The sequence below is a fragment of the Rhea americana genome, unplaced genomic scaffold (genome assembly GCF_003343005.1).
Source record: "Rhea americana isolate MKP2758 unplaced genomic scaffold, rheAme1 scaffold_117, whole genome shotgun sequence".
Classification (NCBI taxonomy): Eukaryota; Metazoa; Chordata; class Aves; order Rheiformes; family Rheidae; genus Rhea; species Rhea americana.
Window position 1 is genome coordinate 1,034,274 of NW_028185228.1, and position 20,078 is coordinate 1,054,351.

General features: G+C 39.0%; 1 protein-coding gene across 1 annotated transcript in view; it reads right to left on the reverse strand.

Moving 5' to 3' along the window:
• Positions 1-3,738: 3,738 nt before the first annotated feature.
• Positions 3,739-20,078, reverse strand: part of MCM9 (minichromosome maintenance 9 homologous recombination repair factor) — a 47,093-nt gene continuing 30,753 nt past the window's right edge. Inside the window, exons 8-13 of the mRNA XM_085318553.1 lie at positions 17,732-17,906; positions 14,917-15,119; positions 13,314-13,517; positions 11,829-11,911; positions 8,099-8,244; positions 3,739-5,947 (exon numbers count right to left, since the gene is read on the reverse strand). Coding sequence (XP_085174679.1) covers positions 4,387-5,947; positions 8,099-8,244; positions 11,829-11,911; positions 13,314-13,517; positions 14,917-15,119; positions 17,732-17,906 — 2,372 coding nt within the window. The 3' untranslated portion in view covers positions 3,739-4,386. The remainder of the gene's footprint in view (positions 5,948-8,098; positions 8,245-11,828; positions 11,912-13,313; positions 13,518-14,916; positions 15,120-17,731; positions 17,907-20,078) is intronic.

A 20,078-nucleotide genomic window follows, 5' to 3' on the forward strand; every position in this document is an offset into this window, starting at 1 on the left:
ATGGGTCTCACAAAGGTCCCGTGCCGTATCAGCCAAGGCTGTGCCAGTGTTTCCTATGCCCAAGGCTCTCTCAGCTGGCACTGAACACCCATGGCTGGGCACCTGAGGGCCTTCCCCAGCAAAAGTGCCATGCAGGCGGTTTTAAAGAAATATGGTGCTTTTTCACAAAAATATAATTAAATTGTTGGGTTTATTGCTCTCCTCCTCCCTTTGACTCATCAACATGTCTATAGGCCATGTTGGCCAGGAGAATGCTGTTACGGGACAACGGCCAGCAAAAACTTGATCCTCTCCCATACTAACATTACATAATAAACTGGTTTCAATCAAGGCAATGGAGTCTGGCCACTAAATATCTAAAAACAGCATTTCATGCTGTTCATAAATAAGGACCTGACCAACATGCTGCTAGAATCGGTGATTTATAAGGTTTGGTTCAACTGAATTTTAAGACAAAAACATACTTTTATGAATCAGATTCATAAAGATAAAATGCAGCATAAAARAAATCAGTGTATCCAACTTTTAATAATTGGTTGGATACATATTTGTATATAATCACTCTGAGCAGATGCATTAGGTACGCTTTTAGAGACTCAGAGAGGCAAGTGTTAAAATGTGAGGGAGATGATGGCTCTGTGCCTCACCAGGAAGACAGGCTGGCAGGAAGTGACTCATCTGCCCATTGACTGCCTAAAGTACTCGAAGGGGAAATTCATCTTCAGTTTAGCCCAGCAGAGTGTCACTGCCATAATGAATTAAATCTTCCCATCACTGGGCCATTGTGGTACTCAAAAAAACATATGATTGTTTGTGGGGGAAGTTGTTTAAAAAACCAAAAGTAAAGGCGTTAGCAATGTTCCCTGCCAAGGCACTGAAAAATGTGTTCTGTAGCAATGGCAACCGTGAGGGAGAAAGTAAACCAGCAGCAGGTATCATTTTCTTGTTACTATGTGCTTCTCATTTATCTGAAATGCTCTGAATTCATGCCATGAATCAGAAGCAGTAACATTTCAACTGGTCTGGTAGAGAAAGATCTCAGCTGTATCTGCTCTTCCAAATCTAACTTACCCAATACACTTGGGTCACTACTCCTCTTTACAGACAGGGTTTAAATGGGCAACAGTTCTTTTTCTGCCAAAAAAGCCAGACTGTTCTGAAAGCTGAACAGAATAATCCTGTACTTCCTCTTCTTTGTATCAAACTGGACAAAAGATCTGCAAAAATGTCCTTCCAGGCAGAGTGACCTTAGAGCGGTCACAGCTTGCAGTATCTTTTCTTGATTCCTTTATGCTTTCTTTCCCTGATTCTTGGATTATAATAAGCAAGGGAGAAGCAGATTCCTGAGGAATCAAAGCCTCTGCCCTTCTTTACAGGGCAGAGGAAGCATAGTTCCATTTCACAGACTACTTCTAATCAGTGGAATCTGAAGGGACAACATTTTTTTTACTGATGTACTATCTAAAACATTGTCCATCAAAAATGATTAACCGTTAAAGGACTACAAAGCACGATAGCATCCAYTCTGCTTGAATTCAACAGTATGTGTTTGAATGTAGATATCAAAAACACTCCTAAATGCTGGACAGCAACACAGTCATGCTCTTTGCAGGACTGCCCAACTCTGCAGACAATTAAAATGTCTTCATTTATCTGAGAAAGTCTCCTTGGCATTTTCAGATTTGTCCTGATGTGCTCAAGGTGTTGTTTTGAGAGCCTCAAACTCTGCTGCAATCCAGTAAAGACAGCTGCTAAAATGCGGGAGCACTTAGTTCTCAGATATCCTCATCACCTTCTTTATTTCTTTACCCCCAGGACACCAAGTGAGGGCACTCACTACCTCTTGAAGAGGCCATTTCACAACTGAAAATGAGAGAGAGATGAAGACAGAGGAGCAGAATTAGAATTACACTGCACTTTACACGTCTGTCTCATTGACTTAAGCCTGAGCTGTAAGTAGTCAGCACATCTGCAGATCAGGCCTTCCTTTTGGCTCCCGTAAAAAATGAATGTACAGAGTTACACTCACTGGTGAAAACCTTGGTTTAAGTGGGCAAAATTGTCCTCTGGTAAGCAAGAGCTGAAATGTCAAGGTATTTATTTATTCTGCCYGATTTTGTTCTCCTAAATATCGGCGACCCTGTCTAGGCATGCTGCAATGGAAGCTGCAACTTTTATCTTGCTATTGGAGAATTTCAGCCCTTTGAAGAGCTCATACTTTTATGAGTTTTATATCACTCTTCCTCCAAGTTCAAATTTATACTGCTCTAAGGCAAAAGAATGGATATATCCAAATGGTCTGTCAGTAAACTGATCTGGTAGGGTCAGTCATGCTCTGGGCATGTCAGCTGGCCTATCTGAACATACCTAGCTTCCAGCAAGCTGCCAGCTTGTTCATGGCTTTGCTGGTTGTACATAAAGAGTTAATTTGTACTTTTCAACTCAAAACAGATTAATAAAAAAAAGCATATAGCAATATTTTGCCARCCTGACTGCTGAGCTGGACTGCAAATGTGATTAGCATTGTATCACTGGAGAAGCTTTGGGACACACAATACTTCATTACTCCAGCCTGAATTTTACTTAACCAGAGGAAATATTTTTCATCTGTGAAAAATATCTATGAACAGGTTTAAAGACTCCAAGGGAATCCGGATGCCCAGTTTATCTCATAGGTCTTGCTAATTGGGAATCCCCTTACTTCAGGAGGCTTTACAAAAAAGCTTTTGCAAAAAACTATGGGTTTAGTTGTCCTTTGAAAATTTAGCCACGAAGATCATTATGAATGTTAATAGCTTCAGGATTCTTGACTTGACCCTTCCCCAGCTGCAATATGGATACAGCATCCCATAGGAAACTTCCACCTTCTGAGGACAGCAGGAGCGCAACGAGTGCAGGCCGCCCTCACCCTGGGGCAGGGCGCTGCAGAGGAACAGGAAGGGGCAGCTCCGGGCTCTGGGAAGGACCTGGAAAAATTCCTCTTGATTGAAGTCATGGTTCCGGAGGGGGAACTGTCCCTGTGGCTGCCACACAAGCCATCCGGACAGTAACTTCTCGCTGTCATTTTCCCCAAACTCTTAACAATAAGCCACCTAAACATAACTGTTTCTCATGATTTCATTATCTCACACTGAAGCTTCTTGGGCCTGGTCACTCCATCATTCCCTCAAATTTTACACTATTTTAACTCATCCACTTTCAAGGGAGCTACTTCTAAATTTAAACAGACCCTCTCTATGCTGGCAAGCCTCTCAAAGGATTTACTATGCCCTGAGCCTCATTCTCAGTTACTCTGCAGGTAATAACAAGAATATTCTGTGGAGAATTCAGATACAGAAGGAACGTAACAGGCAAGCCACTGAAGGAAATTAAAGGCTTACCATTATCTGTAAACATGTAATGCATTAGTAGATTAATTTTCATTGGACAAATGAAAGACAAMGGATGCAGCATGCCACAAAAAGTGAACTGCATATCAGATACAGTGAAACACTAATCAAAATAGTCAAGTAAATATTATCTGAGCCAAAACCAAGCTACACTACGGAGGCTTTTCACCATGCCGTTAGGTTTTAAGGGTAACATTAGTGCCAGCTCTTAATGCCTGCTCTGAAGTTACCTTGGCTACTGAGGATGCCTGTTCAATCACCTGAGATTTGTTCTCTTTTTCTGCAGTAAAGAACTGTATATTTAGTATAGAGTTGGGTTTTGATAAAGCAACCACAATACAGACACAGATATCTGAACTAGTGTATTTAAAATCAAAATTAGAATCAAAACACATGAAGAAAAAGCCCTAGATCCATGTCTTCAACAGTGTGCTGAGGAACACAGTAATATGAGATGCAGCAAAATTCTCATGATATTGATAATATGGGAATACTTACCACAGCATGATGAAAAATCACAGGTTTGCTTACTGTACAAAAGGCATATATAGAGAAACAAAATGTCATGACGTAGCTTTAGCTATGTCGTTTTTCTGAAGTGGCATGGTCCCTCAGAAGGGCAATCTGAATCGGGTATAGTTATAACGGCTATATGAAATGAAAGATAACAGTCAATTAAACGTGCTCTTCTGCAAGCCTTGCCATTCTCTGGCAAGCATACGAGTCTTTGGGTTACATAAGGTTAACCAAAACAGCTGACATAAGCAGTCTTGGGAGTACTTTAGAAAACTAAAAGCCACATTAGGCTTGCAGTGCACACAATCTTGAGTTGCTGTAAAGTATATGGCCTTTAAAGGAAGTATGTTAATTTATATAAACCGAAGACCTAGATGATTATTTTTAAATGCTTTGTAAACTATTGATGCTGTTGATACAATTGACAGAAGAAGAGACATACAGAAGAACAACATGTTGTGTAGKTCAAAGAAGATACATGTTATGATCTTGGATTTTTCCTAATCTCTTCATCCCAATCAAAATCTAATGCAGCATCATCTAGTTCTGCTATTGAGAAAAGAGATTTCCGTGTGACCACACTGTCATTACTGGCATCTCCCAGTGCAAAACTTTTCCTTTTGCTAGGATTGCTCATGTGCACTTTCAGCAACAGGCTACTGCTTCCCTTGTTGTTATTGTCAATCTTAACTGCAGGTGGATTTTTTGATTTTGACTCAGGATGTGATGCAAAGCAGAACCTAGACAGTTTTGCTAATGTGTTGGAGCACACCTTCTCTGTGCTTGGGCCACCAACCAGCTCCTCTCCCTCCCTTTTCTTTTCAGTGGATGGAAGTGACGCAGCAGCATCAAAACCGACATCTGAGTGTACTACTGCACTTCTTCTGATCTCTTTTCCTAAGGCCTCACACTGCTGCCCTCCTTTCACAGTATTATCAGTAGATCCCTCTTCCGAATCATTTTTTCCTAAGCAAGTCGACTTTGCTTTGCATTTCTCAGGTGGGCAATATTCTTTCAGCAGATGCTCTCCTTGGAGCTGCTCTCTAGGCTTATTAGTTTCACTCTGTAAAAGAGAGAACTCCTTCTCACAGGAATGATCAAGTTTTGTCCTTGGTCTGAAAGAAAATTTAGCCAGTTTAGCTGCTGGAGGTCCTTCCTTGTCAATGATTTCTGGCTCACAGGAACTTACTACCTTTGCTTCTTTCACTACCTGACCTTTATTTTGTTTTCTCAGGGAAATTACTGCCTTTTCTGCTGTTACAGGTTTACTATTCTTTTCCTCTCCTAACATAGCATCCACATCACCTGAAAGATCTAGCAGGCCAGATGCAGATAATACTGAAGGAAACACCTTTGCTTCATGGTCCTGTGTGCTGGTAAAGAAGCCACGTGATCTCTCTGTGTGCAGTCTCCGCCAGCTCCTAGAAACCCGCTGTGTAATAACAGAGTCCTGCACACTAGCCCTGGGAGATGCTGGGTCTTGAACACTTGCTTCTGAAGAACAATATTCATATTCTTCAGTCCTTTTCCTGTTTATCTTAGAAACTTTGCCCTGTTCCAAAGAAGCATGAAGATTCACAGTTCTTAGTGATTCTCTCTTTCCATCTCCATTGCTTGGTATTGAAGCATTTCTTTCTCCAGAGCAGGATCTTTTAAGAGTTTTTGAAGCCAAGTCATCTCGAGCTATCTTGGGCACCGGAGACCTTTTCTGAAAAGATTCTTCAGCACTAGTGTTGTTCTCTTCCAAGCTGTCAAACCATGCCAAGCTACAATCATCACCTCTCCTACTATGTTCAGTCGAGCATTTTGTACTTCTGTTATTACCAGATGCTGGGTTGCATAAGGGTTCTAGATGCGTATCCCCTTCACAATTGCCTTTGGCCAAGGAAGACTGTGGCTGCAAGTTATTCTCTTGCTGATTTGAAGGTCCTGACTGAGACATTTGCTTTGGCTGCCCAAATGCATCCTTGTTCAAGGATCTTGTCATAGTATTGAAACTTGTCTCTTCAGGCTGTAGCTGATGTAAGTCTTCCTTCTGTAATCTATGAATAAAAAAAAAGGATTAAGAAACAGTATTCTGTTTTTCCTTTTTTCCTTCTTTTATTGCCATAGTGATGCTTAATGTGTATGAATGGAGAAAAGCCACAAATTATTTAGGTCACATAGTTGAACTATTAAGTCTCCCATACAGCTATAAAAGCTCGTGTAGCAAATTCTGACCTCATTTTGATCTTTCAACACCTTCTATAGTAAAGTGAGAAAATTCAGTGTCCCCAGTAGAAGACAAGCATATGGACAGAGACAGCAACTACATGAACTTCATTTTTTTGAGCAACTAAACTGAAAAAACAGCATTGTATTAATGACAGCCACAGTGAGCATCCCATAGAGACTACACATTCTGTAAGCATATCTTCTAGAGTAGGGAATGACATAGATTTATCCCGAGCAGGGCCAAGCCTCAGATGAGCTACCACAATGGAACACCCAGGTATTACCTGAAAGAGTGACTGCCAGTGGTTTTATCTCAAAATCACTATGGAGCCAGCATGTCAAAACCCCCATGTGATAGAGGAAAAGCATCCCAGATCACCTACAAAATTTAATTATCATTGTCTGTTTCCATTAATATTCTTGGGGATCTTCAAAGCAATAGGGTTCCCTCCTATGTTGGTATGGATTATATTCTGTCCACTGTACCTAAACATACCCCTTTCCAAAGGATATTGCATTGTTCTGTGTTTGCTGAGTAGTGATTCTAACCATGAATGAAAAGCAGCCAAATTCCATCCTGGAGTGACTGCATTTCCATATGTGTGAAAGAAAACAATGTATTGACATATATCTCTTAGAATCATTATTATCATTATTTATTTCTAAGTTTGTTCAAATAGAAAACACTTAAAATCATGATGGAAAGTAACAGRAATGATCTGACTCATCAAGAAGGGCTGAAAGATATATGCTTGTTTTATGAAAATATTGAAGACTGAAGTTTAAGGGGAATGCATGTGGCAAGTCTAATACAGAATGGGTTGTTTTAAATAGGACATTAATTGAGTACTCTCTAAGCTGCTTAGGAAGGCGGAAGAAGAAACCAGCTTCAACTGCAGCACAGGGGCATACTGGGAAAACCTTTCTGGGTGTTAGGTTGGAGCAATAATGGAAGGACTATCCAATAGCAACAGGAAACCTCCTTCATTAGAGGGTCTTAGAAGCAGACACAAGCCAAGAAGGTCAAAGACAAACTTGATTTTGTCTTTATATTTGATCTTCCTCCCCATCCTACATTTCTACGATCTGTTATGAACACATCTGTGTTTTAAAACTAGCTTTTGTCTGTCTGTTGGAGATATTTGACTTTCATCTGCCTTTTTTGCCTCTATGCTTACTTAGGATGTCCTTACTGTGAATTACAAAACAAACCTGAAAAAATATTTCAAGGAAAAAACATATTTTCCCAGTGGTTCTCATTCCTTTAGCTTCAATAACATCGATCTTCCTTTAACAATAAGAAAGCATAAGTTTCTTTAGAGCTTAATCTCATTTCAGGAAACAAACATTATTTTTGTATCTTATTTCCTTCCAATTCTAGTGTTCTCCTCTCAGCCTCAGTAAGTTAAAAGAAGTTTTCTATTAACAGCAAACAGACTTTCTAAAGGTTATAGGAGTGACTTGAAACTAGAGAAGAGACAGTGAAAATTCCAGCCTGTAAAAATGAAAAATCACCCAAAAGAACAGAACTTTGATTCATGCTTATATTTTCCATTAACAGAAAGACAAGGATACTGACAAGCCCAATGCAAAAGAAAGCTTGAAAATATAAAGCAGATCTGCTCTATTTTACCAAGCAAGTAATGAAAGGTTATATAAAATTATGTGCTCAGACGCAAAATCTGGCATTTTGGCCCTAATAAGTTCAGCTGAAACTTATCTGGGCACAGAATTGAGACATGAGTTGGGAACTCATTAAAACGTTCCTCAGTTGTTTGTAAATTCTATAACCCAGAGTGAAAAATGATCTTGTTATGATCTCAGAGCGCTACTTCCAAACAATCTCCCTGCTTATTCATGTCCTCTAAAGGATAAGCCCTTTCTCAATGTCAAATTCTATTTTTAGACTCTCTCCAGATATTATTGTCAAATAATTCTTTTTCGCCATTGAAATATTTTGTTACTGTGCATATTATAACCTGTCAAGTCTTTGTAGCTCTTTGTGCAGCAGATTCTGCAGCTCCAGTCGCTCCAGTATGAGTTCACACTGTGTTCGGTACTGAGCCATTGGGTTTTCTGGAAATGAGGTGTGCAAAGCATTGATGCCTCCAAGAAGTGCACCTCCCTATGCCATCAGAAGAGAGAGAAAAAAAGAAACGTTATTCAAAATCAGATTAAATAGCAGAGACAGTTTGTACAAAATTTACCCTTAGATATTTTAAAGCTTAAGGTAGCAAATATTTATTCAGTAACTATACTATCTAAGTAATCACAGTAGATCTGCTCACATGGGCAAAATTGATTTATATACATAAAGCAACTGCATGACCAAACCTGCAGTTTATTGTTATTTTTTTAGGTTTATACAAAAAAAAATAGGAAGTCCACCTAAGGCTTGAGAACATCATTCAGAAACTGGATATTAGGAGTAAAGGAGGCTTCCAAATACCTTGTAAGAACTCTGCCATTTGAATAGCTTCTATAACAGAAGTGGTCATGACTGCTATAATCTTTCATTAGCTTCTTCTAATTATTTAAATAGATGGATGTGAGCATCAGGGCTGCCAAACACGGGGGAAACTGACCTGCAAAAATATTTCTGAAAACCTCTTTAGGAATAACTCTAGCTATTCAGGAATRACTGCAGAGGGCAAGTGCTATTAATCTGAGACAGTTTCTCTGCCCCTTGTGAGAAATTCTGGTACAGAATTTTTTATTTTGAACAGAACATCTGCACAACATGATTCGTTCCACAACAAATATTCTAGAATAACTCTGTAGTTAATTGTTCTTGTGAAAATACAAAAGCTTTATTCTATCACAGATTTGCTGTCAATTATCATTTCTGTCTAATCTATAAAGCTCAGTACAACTAATGAACAAGATGCATATCAAGTGCCATGAGTTAATAATAATAATAAAAAAAGTAGTATGATAGGGAAAGTGAGCAGAAAGGAGGGATATAAAAGTACATAAGAAGGGGAAAACATGGAATGGAAAAAAGGTATAAAAAGAGAGGGAATAGAAGGGGAATAAAACAAGGATGAAAATATGCTGAGGAGAAGAAGGGAGACAACAGTTAACAAAGAGGATATGGCAAAGAAAAGATCATGTGAGCGGGATTAAAATATGCTCAATACACAAGAAAGAGAATACAAGGTGAACTGTAGGACAAAAACAAACACAGATCAATTAACTGGGTCAGTGATGAGAATGGGACAGATTTACAACTTCCAAAGTTGTAATTTGGAACAATTCTTGAGAATTGTTTGAATACTGATCTGAAAACTGCAGGTTTTGATTTTGCATTGGCAAGAGGATGATATTTTGTGGAAGTTAAATGGTCAGGGTTTAAGACCGAGTTTGCTCAGCTGAAGACAGCCCTTCCAGGATGACACTGGAACTTCCTCATTTCCACCCTCATTCTAATGGCAAAGAAGAGGAACTGAACCATACATCTCTCTACAACCTCAAAGAACCAAAGTGAAAAAAATTGAAAGGAAATTCTAGCCAAAATGAGACTGAAAATGTTGCACTTAAAAAAAATTTTTTTTGGAGGCAGAATACCTCCAAATACCAAGGAAGGTAGGTATTTCAGCTTCTGGTGCAGTGGGCAGTGCAAATTCAAAGACACTGTAACTAGGTGAGTTTTAAACCATCTTAGGTCCAGAATTAAAAATGAACCTAATGAGGGCTCTCTCTCTCTCTAAATATATACATACATACATATATAAATACATAAAGGTAGATAGATAGAGAGATACACACAGAGGATGTATCTAAATATAAAAGGATTTTTTTTCTAGAGAAGGAAATATTTTCTGAAAATAAACTTTTGCATGTTACTTCTATTTCTTAACAAAACGAATAAATTACTTCCTTCAAAAAGAAACTGTTTCAAGGATTCATTTATACTTTGCACTAGTTAAGTATGATTTGGCCTTAAAAAACAAACCTCAAGTTTGCAGACAACATGCTTGTCTACTTGCTCAAAAAAATTAAACAGTGCAGTAAATGTGGTACTTCCGCAGTCATAATTCGGGGAAATTTCTCCCTGATGTTCATCATACAAATTACTGTCTTTGATGGTAGGGCTGTACAAATATGAAAAAGTGACCCATTGCTAAAACAACTATTCTACACTTATTAATGCTGATGAGGTAGGGACACATAGAAGACAATATACATGCATTAGTTTCCACTGCTCTGTTATGAAAAAATCCAACTATTTGAGATTTCTTATATCCAAAACCATACTGCTTTGTAACCACTGTCCTATCAAATTCCAATTCAGTTAATTACAGGCTTAATTACAGTTAATTAACATTTCTGTGATGTTTCTGCTGTTTCAGTGGGATATATTATTTGTAGCTTCTTATTTCAACTTTGATGCAGTACTGTCATTGAACAGCTTAGCTCCTTCAAACACAGCAGGATGAACTGCCATAGTCAGTAAAATAATCTGTAGTATTTCTGAGACAATTCCATTTGCAACACTGTGCAGTAGAATATCGGTGGCATATACTGCAATCTCAACTTCTATTGAAAGAAAAAGGCAGATCCTATGGCCTATGTGCCATTTGTGACTGCAAAGTATATCCTGAAGAGCTGTTTCAGAGAAGACAAGTATCTGCTCCTGCAAAGTCTTTAAGGTCCTTCAAGCTAACAGGTACTAAATGAAATTGCTTTAATTTGAATATATTCATATCAACTTCTACAGAAACACAGAAAATGACATTTTGGATCAGACCAGTTGTACGTTCAATGGAGTACACAATCTCTGACAGAGCCTAAACCAAATACTTCGGAAGTGCAAAAAGCGCACTGGAGAAAACTTTGGATAATCTGCTTATGATAATATTTTTCCTATTCTGAAGCATGAAGATTTATTTCCCTTAAAAATATTCTATCTAAAGTAGTAGTATCTATATAATTTTCAATATTTCTGTTTAAAAAAAAAACTCTAACAGATTCATTTTCACTTCTTTTTATTCATTCTAAGAGTGTTGCTATTTCTTCATCATCAACATCCAAATGACTTTACAGAAAACAAATCTAGCCTTCCCAATTGTTTGTATGTCTTTCTACTTAGAAACATTCCACAGATTTGTGTGACAACTGGTATGTATGATTTTCAGGGTATAGGAACTAGTGTTTTGAAGTTTTAAGGTTTCAAAAGTAAAATTAGCCTTCTAAAAGTTCTGTACATTTCAGCATCACTATCAATATATTTTAAAATGATATAATGGCAAAATAAAGTGCAGTATTTTGCAACTATTCTGATTTTTTTTCAAAAAAAAAAAATTATTTGGTTCTCCATACCTAATTAATAAGCAACAAGATAATGTCATGGGAGAAAAATCCACTACGTGCCATCAAACATAGTGATATAGACACAATTTCTGKGTCAAAAAGTCTCTAAAATGCAGGATGCAAAAAGCTGAGAATACACCAAGACTTCAGCTAGATCAAAAAGTCTCTAAAAATACAGATGCCCATCCTTTATCTACCACCTATCCAGATYTCTCAGGAAAATCTGTATTTAAGGATTTTAATAATCAAGATGGACTAAAAATGACTTCTTGAGGTCTATGATCGCTCATTTTCTGTCATTTCATGAAATTATCTTCAAAGAGATGAAGAGAGCTGGCACATGATGAACTGAATCCTTTAACACAGTTCTGCAGCAATTTCTACARGAAGCCTTACCTGCATAGAAGATTCCATCACAGATACCACAGTTATAGCATCTTCCAAAGTCACGGTATCTCTAAACATCAACCGGGCATGAGCTAGCAAAAACAAATGGGCATTGAAAGTAAGAATTACTAAAGTTAAAAAGCTTTTTTTTTTTTTTGGTACTAGAAAGGAGAGGATATTTCTTCAGCTTTCTTCAGCTCATCAGACACATATGCATGCAACTAACTTAAACATTAATATAATCCTCTTGATTTTAGTGTCAGTTTTCCACAGGAATTGGAAGGCCTAGTTTTACCAATACAGTATGTAATGTGACTTCTGGATTATAGTTACAGTGACAGTTTGACAGGGTTTGAATAAAAATACTCAAAATGCAAGAGTTTTAGAGTGTAAAGTGTTGGATACTGCAGTAAAGTGTGTCACATAAACACACCTACCTATATAAGTAGATGTAATCAAAATAAATCAAAAATTAAGTTCATTTTTCATCATAGGTCAGAAAAGATTTGATTTCCATTAATTGGTTTGTGTTCCAAATTCAGTACGATTACTAACTACACATTTTTCTCTAGAAAAATTTTGCCTTTCTTAAGTCACCAAAATAAAACTGATGTTTGTAAATGGTTATCATGCTAATAATTTACCACATGAAGCTATCCTTATTGGCTGTAGAAACACACAGAGTTCTTATTCCAGAACAGAAAGGCGGCTTAATTAATACCTTTTATATAATATTTGAAAAAACAAAATGCTACTGAAAACTCCAATCCTGTAAACACATATGTATGGAAGAAACTTTAACATATGAATAGCATGTGAATCCCTAAAGGTATGGAATGTCTTTTATCTAAATAATTTCCCCCCAAAATGCAGACAAAAACATAAATATCTGATGCAGGAAGTATTACATCGCTGATTGGCATAAAAAGAATGAAGACCACTTACAATTTGTTATACATAAATACTGTTTATTTTTTTAATTCATAGTGAAAATACTTGATATGCCATTTTACAAGACARAACCATGCTAAGATATTGTATCCTACAGACCAGATTATTAATATGTGTTGTTTTTGAAATTCTATTAATTTTAGGATAGAAACAAATACTTAATACCTTTCCTCAGGCTGAGCAGGATGACAATCCTGGAATCAAATGAAGTAAAATAAATCTTGAGATTTGTTTTTAATAAAGACACATAACTTACAACTTTTTTTCCTCAAATCTAATTTCTTCCAGTGGCTTTAGTTTGTATCACGGGTGTGAATATTTAAAAATTAAAACTGATGTTGATCATCCAAAAATTATACCCTTTCTCACAATCAAAATCTCCAACTCAAAACCTCTTTAGAAAGATAAAGCAWTACAAGCTTCATCTATCCCTACTTCTATGAAAAAGCTGCTATTCTGCTTWCTGGCTATAATTATACTCTTAGTATGTTCATTTTATAAAGGTTAATTGTTAGCCTAAAAATAGAATTGCCAAGGCCTTACCTTCTGCAAGGCGTATCAAACTCTCTAATAAGCGAATGGTAGTTCGGGCAGCATTTCTGCAGTCACTCTGACGCTGCATTTGGTAATAGCGTATAAGGATCAGGTTGCTCTCATCAGACAGTTTTGGCTGTATACTCTTTATAAGGCAGAAGTAGGTTTTCATCTTTTCCATGCTCCAGAGCTTTTCTGATTTGCTTGGAAAACCTGCATAACAACTTGCCTAGTCAGTAATTTTATAGCAATGACAGACATGAAGCTTTTTTCTCCAAGAATTCCTGTTAAATAGATGGATGGATATAAAAAGGTGGTTTCATAGAATCACAGAATCACAGAATCAGTAAAGTTGGAAGGGACCCCTGGAGATCATCTAGTCCAACCTCCCTGCTCAAGCACGGTCACCTAGAGCGTGTTAGACAGGGTTGCATCCAGGCGGGCCTTGAAGATCTCCASAGAAGGAGACTCCACAACCTCTCTGGGCARCCTGKKCCAGKGCTCYGTCACTCTCACAGGGAAGAAATTCCCCCTCWCGSTCAGGCRGAACTTCCTGTGCTTCAATTTCTGCCCATTGCCTCTTGTCCTGTCACACGGGACAACTGAAAAGAGTTTGTCCCYGTCCCCTTGACACCCTCCCTTCAGGTACTTGTACACATTGGTAAGATCCCCCCTCAGTCTTCTCCTCCCCAGGCTGAAGAGGCCCAGCYCTCRCAGCCGTTCCTCATAGGGCAGGTGCTCCAGCCCTCTGAYCATCTTCGCAGCCCTACGTTTACTGTATTTTTGGGGTGCAGTGGGTTTGTTTATACACTAGTTCTCAAGGACTCAGGTGAAATCACAGCGTGGAAGATTACATGCCATCCAATCCCTTTTGCAGCAAAACCCAGAGTAAAGCCCCCAGTAATTTTAGTAGAACTGCTGTCAGATTCACTGCTCACCTGATAGTACAGTCACTGAAGTGCTCTAGTATTCTTTGAGATGTAAAATACCACATGAATGTAAGTATCTCCTCTAACTCTTTTACCTACATTGTAGGAGCCAAAATCTACCTGCCATTTTCTGAATATTTTTTTGTAGGGAAACATTTTGGAAAGGGGAGGAGGCTAGCTAAAGAAGTTTCTCTTAGCTGCCACTTCTCTAATGGGGGACAAAGCCACATTCCTAGAAGGCATGGAGAAGGGGCTGGTTAAAATCAAATTGCGCTGCTTTCCCTGTTTCCAGAGCACATACCCCTAAATATGGAACACTGATCTAATATGTACTTTTCAAGCTGATTTCTTTTTGTCTGAATTATCTAAGTTTCTCATTACCAGTGTGTAATTGTGTAGGATCTGCATATCAAGCAATGTAAAGGTCTAAGATGGAAGTCATCCACTTACTGAACATTCTGGGCTGAAAACCTCTTGCATGTGATCAGAGAGTAAAGGTATAGTGTTCACAGCTCATCCCTAGTAATTAATTAGTGACCTCTATCTTATTCCTACTGGAAGGACAATCATAGCACAGGCAACTACCACAGTAAACGTGCAAATACTGATTAATGTGAAAAACTGAACAGTAATGAACTAAACTCAAAATTTAAAAATATATACTTGAAAAATATCGCTCTTACCTTTATTTTCCAAGATGAAAGAAGAAATTATGCGGTCCCATTCTTCATTTTTTGTATCTAATAATACTAAGACCAGGTCAAATCTGCTCAGTAGAGGACTGCCAAGAGCTATGTTGACAGAGACGGATTCATTAGGATCATAATGACCTTTTGGATTTGTTGCTGCCAATATCGTTGTTCTTGTATTAAGCTTGCACACCAAGCTAGAGAAAAGTATGACAGACATTACAGTTGAATTAAATTGATTTTGAAGTGTAACCACAATTATCACTTTTTTGTGTTTTAGAGAGCACATCTTATCTTGAAAGATCATAAAAAGTTAAATAATATATGCAGTTATATTAATGTATATTACATGTGAAGTATTTCTCAGTTGGGGAATAGCAACTAGACAGAAAGATCATGATCAGGACACCGAAAGTTAGAAAATAACGAGTGATCTATATATACAGCTAAGTCCTCAGCTGGTGCAAAACCAATATAGCATTTCAGAAATAAATGTTATTTTGCTGATTTATATAGTATAAAAACTTTTTTTTTTAGGATGGAGGGTAACATTTTAGCTTAATTCACATTTTAAGAAAACAAACTGTAGTATACATGTATGTTTTACTCCTATGTCTAAGCACATTATGGACATTAACACAACTAAACAATGACAGCAGCCATATCAACTGTTTTTTAGGGAAAGTTATTTTCTTCTCTTAATTAAGCTATAATAGAGATATTTTTGTTCTAGTAGCCCAGATGTAATTCTTCCAGTTAGAGCAGCAGGGAGAGTATTCTAACTTTGGTTTGTCATTGAGCTATTTCTAGTCACCTCCACAGTAACTGTTACCTCATGTCCAGAGCTCTTCTGTAATTGAGAGGAAGGACCACAGTTTTTCTGCTAGAGCTTACCTGATGGTAAAAGAACCTTCACTCCCATGCAGTAAAATAAGAGCTTAAATTAACAAAGTAATTAATCCCTCTATGTTAAGTTATGATTTAACTTAAAAAGTCCTTCATATATGTAGTTCTTAAAAGTGAGCAACTGAAGCTATCTCTGCAAGTCAGCAAAACTGGGTTTTGGGGTCTACAAAACTCAAGCAACTGCAACAAGGAATCCAGATAAAGTATGTCTCTATCTGTCAATGTAGCTAGGACCACRTCATTTCCAAGTATTTGGCCCCAACTACATTACAGTTAGTAAACTCTGAGATGAGCAGRACATTACTTATCCAGTATATGCCTAGCATATTTAAAGGGGATGTATCAGTAGTGAGTTGGCATGCTGCAGATACCATGATACCACTATTCTTTCAAATTATCCAGAGAAATTAACAAAAAAGCTGCAAAATTGGAAGAGGARATTTTATCTGAAAAGTTTTGTGATAGGCACCTGAATCAAAATAATTCTGAAAAAAATGCAATCATTTAGATTCATTGTCCTCATCTGCTCCCAGAAAAATACCAACAGTATCTTGTCATGTCTCTGTACCCTTCAGCATTTCACAGATCAAACTAGAAGGAAGTGTAACAAAACTTTCACGAAGCCAGCAGCAGGCCTGTCCCAAGAAAGACAACTGCAGAAATTCCATGATGCCTAGATGGAACTGCTCATACAGAATAKGGAAATGATTCCATCTATTCCTTTATTTTATGTAGTATAACATCAATTACATTGCATTTTTTTTCTCCTGTATTTTTCTACTTTGATTTCACATTCTTGAAGCTACAGATTTTTGCACTGACAGCACACAGTCRCTTTTCAGAAGTTGTCAGGATAGAAGAAAAAGTCTCAGAGGCTGCACAGAGGGTATGTGAAATACAGGTAAACTCAGGTGAAATTCAGAAAGACCATTTTCAACACAGAGCATAATATTGCTAAAATTACGGAAAGGAATATATGGAAAGGAAGATGCATTAAATCTGTCTCACRGGCACTAGCAGAATGTAGCAGAAATAAAATCCTGCAAGAGAAAGAGGCAGGTAAGAGGGAAGGGGGAGCAGAGCCTAAAAAACAATTCAAAAAATGGCATAAAACCTAAGAGGATGAAGACAAGAGGTTCAGTGGAGGTAGTCAAAATAAAGAAATGACATGATCAGGAAGAAGAGCCAAAAATATGTCATTTGGGCAAGAGCTGGACAGAAGGCAACAAGGTGGAATGTGAAAAAGGTGATTCACTAATCACTAACACTGGCCACCAAATGATTTGGGCCTGGACCAGAGCTATAGATGACTGCAGAGAATGAGAAGGTTTGAGCTAAAAGACCAAACTGGCAGGAGAAAAGAAAAAGGCAGATTTGAACACATACATTGGTTTGAAAAGGAAAGCAAAAAGCAAAAGTTGGAGTTTATATCCATGACACATCCAGCAGATAAAAGTGAGCAGCCTGGAAATCTCTTGGTCTTCTTTCGTTACCATTCGGTGTTTCTGAATTTTGGGCAAACACAAGACTCACTTCTCAGTTCCAATACAAATTTCACAAAGTTCCTCATTCTACTTATGACTATTATGACAACTCCCACTAAAGGACAAGCAAAACCACAAAGTCTTCTTAGGAATATGCCTTAACTGCAGTGGTAAACTGAAAACAAAACAGTGCAGAGGGCATGTATTTATTCTGGTCATGTGCAACCACTGGTCCATTGCATTGCCCTCTGAAATGCAGGATTACCTAGTTTAAGAATACCATCTATAGATCAAAACTATAGGGTACAACAAACAAAGCAGTTACATTTAACCAGCATGGCAAACCTGTCTCCAACGTATTTTGAGTATAAAAGAAACATCCTGTGCTATTTTGTCACATACAGTAACATGTCACTTACCCTGCCTTAGCTACACTGATGGTCTGTTGCTCCATTGCTTCATGGATACTGGTTCTGTCATGCTCTTTGATACTATTAAACTCATCAATACAGCAAAGGCCTCCATCTGCAAGCACCAGGGCTCCAGCCTCCAAGTTCCACTCCCCGAAGTCCTTCACAGCAGTCACTGTCAAACCTGAAGAAGCAATTACTTCAGTCAGCCTTTTCCTTAAAATGCAGTAGTGCACTTGAGTGAAAGAAAGGCACTCAGCACACTGGCTTGTACCACAGACAGAAGGCAAGACAGCAGGTTAGCTTCACCACATAACTCTACCATGTAATTCAGTTTACAGCTACCAGTAAGAAATCCCATTAWTATTATGCAGGTCAGCCTGGATCTGCTGAACAGACTCTGTTAAGCTTCCCCGGTTTGATAATAACTTGTTTTAGGACACTGATAAACGTACAAAAGTGATTACGGTTAAAAGACGAAATCTGTTAAATTTAAATTTGAGGAAAACACAAAGATAGCAAAATTACAGACTGGATACACACAGCTCCTCCTCACCATCAACTATTAAAACAGCGAAAGATTCCAGAGCTGCAAAATGAAGCTTGGAAAAATAAATTATTTCAAATATTCTGGCCCCAGGAAGCTGCAAAAGATTCTCACTTTGAGCTAAGACAGTAGGGTCGCTTTTTGAGATTTAGTTCCTTTGAGCATTAAGCTAAAATGAAAAGGCAAAGATACTCAAAACGAAATGTTAAAAAAAAAAAAAAAAAAAAAAAAGAGTTCACAGCAGGTATCTGTAAACATACACGACAGATCTATACATTCAATTTTACATTTCCTCTAGTAATAATTTATATGACGCAATACTGACACAGTTCTGAATGTGGGTTAAGAGCCTTGGGACAATTCTGCTACTACGCACTAAACAGCATTTAAAAGTGGGGTTGTATTTGGGGCTATAACTAAACCAATGGTAACAGCCATTCATTATCAAGTATGTGGAGCTCCTTTCAAACCATGTATTCCCTATTTCCCAGCCTTTTCTCTATGTTTAGCCCTTCTTTGTCACTCTGCAGCATTCAGCTCAAAATATCCTACTAGCTGACAAGCTGCAACCAGCCTAAAATCTCCTAGAATTTTAGGGCAACGCTAACCAGAGAGGTTAGCGTTGCCCTAAAACTTCAGTGGGTCCGGAGAAGAGAGGCAGCTGCCTCCTCATTACTGCGTCGATGACCACAGCAGCTGTTCGCTCCCAACTGGCCACTGAAAAGTTACTGGAAATAGATGTTTCCTGTTAAGATATCACTGATTTTAGCAGGTTAAGGAGAAGCATTGTGTCCCATTTTCCTGGTTTCCTGGATTCTACAGCCCAGTATTAACCCCACAACCGGGGCAGCCAATTACATAGCAGAATTATGAAAATCAAAACAATCTGTAGTCATCTGACAGCCACATGGAGAAAGTTATAAAAAAAAAGACAGCAAGCAATAGGTCAGGCAAGCCTGCAGACGACACTTCTTTGTAAATACAAACCAGAAGCATCACCTCCTTTCAAAACCTTGCCCGAGGTCAGTGGTTTGCCAAAGGACCCTGTGCCTCATGCTGTGACCCGCTGCAGACCTGCTCTGCTGCTGCCAGCGTGGCTTAGCCCTTCTACATGGGTGGGAAGACGGCTCCGATGCACCTTCCCACTGCGCGAACTCCGCTGCACCCCAGGGCTCCCTGCAGGTAGGGCTGCCTGCCTGCGCATTTACTTCCACAGACTTGGGGTTCGGAGGAAACCCCAGCACCCAGCGGCGGGCACTTTGCCCGCTGTGCTCCCCACAGGGGCAGCAGGCCTGCTAAGGGCTGCTCGGGTGACATGTTGCTGCTCGCTGCCGCCTGTGCGAAGGCGGCCTAAGATGGCCTCCCCCGTGCACTTCCTGCTGCAGCAGGGGCAGCCATTTCACTTCCTCATTTGTCTTAAGGCCTTCTTCAGAAGGCCGACYGCAGCTTCTCAAAAACACTGCCGTTTAAAGAACTCCTAATCCCTCAACAAGCTCTCCGCGGATTCAGCCCTCCGGCCAYGCGGATTCGCCGCACACTGCAGGCCCACTCAGACGGGCCCGCAAACCCAGCACCCCCTGGCAAATCTGCGGTTATTCGGCGAGCACCCCGCGGCCTCCTGGCGCGCACCGCCGCCAGCAGCGGGGGGCTGCCAGGCGCTGAGGCCGTTATCGCCGAGCCCTAACGGCCGCGACCGTGCGTGCCACCTGGGGGCAAAGCCATCACCTCTGGGAAAGAGGGRGGAAAAGGAACGGATAAAGAGGGGAAGGCCCGGAATGACAGCACATGGCGAAGGCCCGGCAGCGGGGC